This window comes from Populus nigra, chromosome 10 (assembly GCF_951802175.1).
Source record: "Populus nigra chromosome 10, ddPopNigr1.1, whole genome shotgun sequence".
NCBI classification, from domain to species: Eukaryota; Viridiplantae; Streptophyta; class Magnoliopsida; order Malpighiales; family Salicaceae; genus Populus; species Populus nigra.
Genome location: NC_084861.1, coordinates 7,030,340 through 7,036,158, shown reverse-complemented (window position 1 = coordinate 7,036,158; position 5,819 = coordinate 7,030,340). Strand labels below are relative to the sequence as shown.

The following is a 5,819-nucleotide window of genomic DNA, read 5'->3' as shown; positions in this document are numbered from 1 at the left end:
GACCATCCCTGACATAGCAGAGATCCTCGATTGAGTCTTTCCATATAAAACTCTTGTTATTTTTCAACATAAAAAGGAAAGGGGGAGAGTAAATGGAAAAAAAGAACCAAGAAACGAAAGGATAGCAGATTCTGTAAGCAATATATAAAGACAAACTTCAACTGCAAAAGCTGAAGAATACATAAGAAGATACAGACGGCATGTTAAACAACTGCCGCCGCCGCCGCCTTTGATTCTACTGGGTCAATGATTAAACAGAAGAACATGACCCTAAAATGGCAGCTCTTATTGACACAATCTCAGCTCTTCTCACGTGGGCTTTGCTACTTCCCTCCTGTCTATTTTCTGGACTTTCATCATGGGAGCGTGTACCCTGCAAAGAGACGACAGCAAGATTAGCCGTTGTTTTTATCAAGAGCAAATGGTTCGGATATCTGGGCTTTCCAGTGATCCTGCTGCTGCATAAAGCCCACGCAAGGAATCGAGCAACGGGCCCTGTCGAAATGCATGACCTTCTCAACTCTCAAGAACTTCCTGTAGCGTCCTCTTAAACGCACGCTCGTTTCATGCCAATTTTACTAATGACACTCCCATTTTGCTGATATGAATCAAGCAGTAGTGATTCATGAGGCGCAAAAATGAGTCTCTGATCTAACTTGTAACTGAGTTGATAGTATTCTCTTCCCAGAAACTTCAGATTTAAGCTCTTCTTTGTAAGAAAATTACTAAAATTAGTTCAAAATTAACTAGTGTTAGCTACTTCACTGATAAAGCTGCTTGACATGTTGATGAAAGTCCATGACCATTAGGTTTTCTCTTAGAATCAAAACGGAAAAAAATTTGAGACGAGGAGAAAAATGCCTTATTGATTTTAGTGTTAATCTACCAATTTCGAAACATGAGGAGGGCAAGACGCCTAGGGGGAAATAGTGATTTTGATAATAAAAATAAATAAAAACAATTCGAAACAAATTGTAAATACTGTCACTTACTTCCACACTTCTTTCCAGCTGGTCTGTTTCCAATGTTGCAACGCTTTGGAATGGTGATGGCAATTCCTGGCTTAATTCCAGCTTGCTTTGCCAGAGGTGACAGCAATACAGCACAGAGACATTTCGGGGCAGTCTTGATCAAGGAACCAACTTTGGAGCAGCAAGTCGGTGGCACAGCGGCCCTTACATTGCCTGCCGCGCTCAAGCATGGGCTCAAGCTAGCCGCTGCTGACCTAATTGGTGTCTTCCCACACTCTCCTGCCGCATTAACATCACATATGAAAACATTTGAAGCTACCAAACAAGCTAACATAACCACAACCCAGGCTCTCATGTTGCTACTCATTGTTTCTATTCTTGAAGAAGGCAACTTCACTCTAACTGCTACATACATTACCGAGTATGTAGCCCATATATATAGGCACTACAAATTCCTGATCTTTTGATAGTGCGGTGGTTGTGGAGGCGTGGAGGAAGGATGCGGTTTTGTGCCTGAATATTGTTTTCAAAATGTAATGATTTGATTCACTTCCACTGAGAAACAGTAGCCTCTATTGTTGACACAGAAGATATCTTTCCACAATTAGAATACCCATTCTTTCTCTCTTTCTCATCCAAGCATTTTCTCCTCCTTTCACAGATGATGCAACTCGATTGGCGGGTTAGATACAAAATAGTGTGAACGGAAGAATTGAGGCTTGGGAATTATCATTAAATTTAACATGATTGAGAGTTCCATGATATGCTCCTCCGTGCTTTCTATATTACAATATTGCGTGTGGCATACGTATGCAATGAAGTTCTTTTTTTTTTAATGATATATATATATATATATCAAGAACCACAGGGTTACATGCCCATACAAATGTTTTTTCGTGGAAGTGACGCTCTGTCAGATCTCTCCAATCTCCTTGGTTTTCCCTGGGTTTAATTTTATGAGGCCGGGCTTGATCTGTATTTCTTCTTTTTTTGCGCTGTTTTCCTGAGCTAGATAGAGTTCTCTGTAGGCTTTTGTGCTTATAGTGCTTGGGCTTAATCACTCCCTTTTTTAATTTACGAGAACCAATGTATTGTGCTCAAATATAAATCAATTTCACTTTTCGGCCGAAGCCCTCTATTCAGCCCAGACAAGCGCACCCAAAATAGTCCAAACAAAGAAAAACAAAAAAGCAAGCAACCCAAATAGCACTCCTTGGAAGTAACCGATCTCAATTTTGTAATAAAAATATAAAGTCGGCAATCAAATTGAAGTGAATCGACGGATCAAATACTAAAGCAATTAAGCAATAGTAGAATACTGCAGGTAAAGAGTAGCCGTAAAGGTTTACAAACTCCCTCCGTGGAAAAATGAAGGGCTAGAAAAAGGACTAAATATTTAGACCGAACAATTTTATCATGTCAGTTAAAAAAAAGCATGAGAAATTTCAAAAGGGATCCTTCTCAATGAAAATTGTAATTTGTAGCTACGCAGTAGCTAGGCAGATCTAACATATTTTATTTTTGTCGGACTTCTTGGCCATGACAAAGTTTTTCCAGTAAGTAGTGATTTCCCTTTGCGTCTCCATGGCTGTTTTCTTGACCACAGTGCCATTCTTTCCTTCTAGAGAACCACTAATCTTTCCATTGTCGTTACCATTGATAGACATTTTAGATGAGGCTTTCGCAGGGAGGGCATCAAGTTCATGCATAACCTTCGTTATGTCAAGCACAAGTCGCTCAGCAAGGGTGCGGGAGAAATCTTCTCTGATAACAACACGAAGCACGGTAATGTGCTTCGCATCTGCTGGCATGGTGTAGGCTGGCACAATCCAGCCAAAGCGACGTAGCGTTTCTGCTATTTCAAACTCGTCGTGTCCCCGGTTTTGGTCCTTGAGTGAAAAGGCCACGAGAGGCACCCCAATGTCCTTTGACACAATCTTAAAGCGCCCTGTTTTCTCCAGTCCTTCCTTTAGCACCATAGCATTATCATGGCAGTTATCCATCACATTTCGGTACCCCTGATGACGACACAGAAAATTTTTAGTTTTTCTTTTGTTGAAAAATAACTTATTAGAAGAGATGGGATTACATCATCCTATTGGCTTTCTCACCTCATAGCCCAGGCGGATTAGTTGGTAGTACTGAGCAATGATTTGACTAGAACCTGAAATCGAAAAGCGATAGAACTCCAAGTTAATTAAGGTGTAAGAAAGTTCCTATGCCTTATATATTCGAATAAACTGCAATCACCTTTTGAGAAGTTAAGAGTAAAAGTGGGTTGATCGGATCCAAGGTAGTTTATGTGGAAGATAAGTTCCTCTGGCAAGTCTTCCTTGCTCCTCCAAACAACCCACCCAACTCCAGCATAGACAAGGCCATACTTGTGGCCACTGACATTAATGCTCTTCACTAATGGAAGTCTGAAATCCCATTCAAGCTCTGGCCACAGGAATGGTGCAATAAATCCACCACTAGCTGCATCAACATGAATTGGGGTATCCCATCTGCCAAGCATAGGATTAAAAAATTAAATTACAGCAATGTTACTCTATGCATATAAAGGACGTGCACTGTTTATATATATATATATATATATATATATATATATATATATATATAAGGTAATTCAAGCTAATTAATGAGCTATGTTTAGGATTGTGATCTAGTACTGATAAGTACCCAGTGATTTTGTTCTTTTCAAGCAAAAGATCATTCAAAAGCTTGACATCTTCAAATTCTCCATTGAGTGTAGAACCCAAGATGGCTGCAACACAGATTGTGTTCTCATCCACCATTTCCACGGCTTTGGCTGGGTCCATTACATAGTAGTCCTCGGTCAGCTTCACCTCCTTCAGTTCTACCTCAAAGTACCTTGCAAATTTCTCCCAGCATACCTACATTCATACATAGATAGATAAAAAAAAAATTAAAAAAAAATCCATCTGCATTTATAAAGATTACGGCAAGATTTTTTCTTAGAAATAAATACATAAACCTTGATTAATCTACAACAGTATAATATGGAATTGCATTTTATTGGAAAAGTTTTGATGCCCAAATGATATGGAGTATGGACTGACTGATAGACTGCTATTTTCATGTTTCTTTTGCCTGGTGGCACTGACACGCTATAGCCCAGCCCAATATAACGAGTCCTGGTCTTGGAGGTGCCCGAGCCTCCTCTTTATCACAAAAAAGATTCGATCTTATAACTTCTTTTTTTAGCCTGTCTCCGGTGTTTATACTGCTGCCTTTTAAATTATTATAAAAAGAAGAAAATATGGTTTTTATTAAAAAAAAAAAACGAGGGAAAAATGATGTGAGGGTTGAATCAAGGGTCATACCTGAACATTGGCACCAGTGACAATGTTAGGCTTGTCACAGGGTTTCCCTTCGGCCTTGCGCTTGTTCTGCCACTTTCTCTTGAATGCAAGGCCAGCCAGCATTATTGCCTCTGATGACCCTACGGTGCCAACCCCGACAGCAGCCTCAGACTCCCCTAAGGGAGCATTGAAAAGGTGTGCTATCATGTTCACACAGCGATTCTGCACATAAATATCAAGTAATTTTGTGTCAGTCAAATTAATTCTATTATTTAAACACATTTTGATTTGTCCAAGCCCACGATTTAGTAATAAGCACGTCAAGAAATTGTGTGGTCGATGTTGAAAAAGAATTGTTTGAAAATGATAAGGTATAGATAGACAAGGTTTGCTGAAAAATCTCCCAGCAGACCGTTTATTGCTCATGGTTTGCGTAGATCTTCTGTAAGCAGAAATTCCCAGTCTATTGACCGCCTCTGTATATGCTCGTTAATTTAATTGATATGATATTGACCAAAGCACCATAAGACAGGGAAGAGTTTCAGCTGAAAAGTCAAATTTCAGCTTTCTGACTTCACGGTCTAAGAAAACCAAAACAAAAGCGAAAACAAATCAGCGTGCATCCTTTCCCTAAGACTAATAAAAGAGCCTACTAAAAAAATATAAAAAAGTTGCGAGTATAATTTTTTTTTCTGGTCATGATAGAACTGATAGAGCCTTACTGCCCTTAAAAGTTAAAACCATAAAACAAAAACAGGCTTGTAAACCATGGGAAAGTGTCCACTGGTGTAGCATCTCTGCATTGGAAACAGAGGAAAATTATGCATCACCAGCACGAACTCTCTAATTCTTGCTTTGGGCATCGGATGCTAAAAAGGACTCTGTACAGAGCTCGTTAAAAATACACCTATATACAGTATGCAAGTAATTTTTAAAGAGAGGGTTGGGTGACCTGAAGCTCGGTGGTAACGGGGTACTCGTCCATGTCAACATAGTTTTTGTTGATAGAGTCCATAATAAGCTTATCACATTCAGGCTCCATCCAAGTAGTCACGAAAGATGCCAAGTTCAGCCTCGGTTTCCCGTCAAGCATCAGCTCATCGTTTATGATCTGGAACGCTGCCTCCTTCGGTATCGAGTTCTCCGGCATCTTGTACCTGCAAATATCATGATATATCAACCGCCGGCATATATCAACATCCTATACATTCCAGATCGCCAGCACCCGCGGGCACACACACACACACACACATACACACACACACACATAAATATAGCAGTAGACATGAGAAAAAAAAGGGAGGGGGGGGGGGGGGGGGGGGGCGCAAGGCACAGCAAAAAATTAGGTGATGATTGCGTATTATACCTTGGCAGGGACTCTCGGACGTAGCGAGAGGAGAAGGTGGAGTGCATAGAGACATCGGACTGGGAAAAAATTTTAGAGAGCACCATTGTTTGGGTTTGAGAACAGACAAAAGATCTTCAAAGATTAGAGGTGTCTGCCTTGGTTTGCTTGGACAAGAGG

The 5,819-nt window shown here is 40.2% G+C and overlaps 2 protein-coding genes across 2 annotated transcripts; both read right to left on the bottom strand.

The window, feature by feature from the left end:
• Positions 1-112: 112 nt before the first annotated feature.
• Positions 113-1,401, bottom strand: LOC133704924 (non-specific lipid-transfer protein 4). The gene is made up of 2 exons (XM_062129988.1): positions 993-1,401; positions 113-373 (listed from the first exon to the last, which is right to left on the bottom strand). The coding sequence occupies exons 1-2, from the start codon at positions 1,384-1,386 to the stop codon at positions 357-359; spliced, it is 411 nt and encodes a 136-aa protein (XP_061985972.1). The 5' UTR covers positions 1,387-1,401; the 3' UTR covers positions 113-356.
• A 783-nt stretch (positions 1,402-2,184) lies between these two features.
• On the bottom strand, positions 2,185-5,819 carry LOC133704847 (glutamate decarboxylase 4). Its single transcript, XM_062129866.1, has 7 exons — positions 5,661-5,819; positions 5,247-5,451; positions 4,316-4,516; positions 3,651-3,865; positions 3,222-3,475; positions 3,083-3,135; positions 2,185-2,989 (listed from the first exon to the last, which is right to left on the bottom strand). The coding sequence occupies exons 1-7, from the start codon at positions 5,744-5,746 to the stop codon at positions 2,477-2,479; spliced, it is 1,527 nt and encodes a 508-aa protein (XP_061985850.1). The 5' UTR covers positions 5,747-5,819; the 3' UTR covers positions 2,185-2,476.

What these genes read in the sequence shown, in the direction of transcription:
- LOC133704847 (XM_062129866.1), bottom strand. Translation starts at nt 5,746, where the DNA reads ATGGTGCTCTCTAAAATTTTTTCCCAGTCCGATGTCTCTATGCACTCC. An exon ending in TCACTGGTGCCAATGTTCAG is followed by an intron (nt 3,866 to 4,315) that starts GTATGACCCTTG and finishes GTATGAATGTAG; the next exon opens with GTATGCTGGGAGAAATTTGC. An exon ending in GAAAAGAACAAAATCACTGG is followed by an intron (nt 3,476 to 3,650) that starts GTACTTATCAGT and finishes TATGCTTGGCAG; the next exon opens with ATGGGATACCCCAATTCATG.
- LOC133704924 (XM_062129988.1), bottom strand. Translation starts at nt 1,386, where the DNA reads ATGTATGTAGCAGTTAGAGTGAAGTTGCCTTCTTCAAGAATAGAAACA.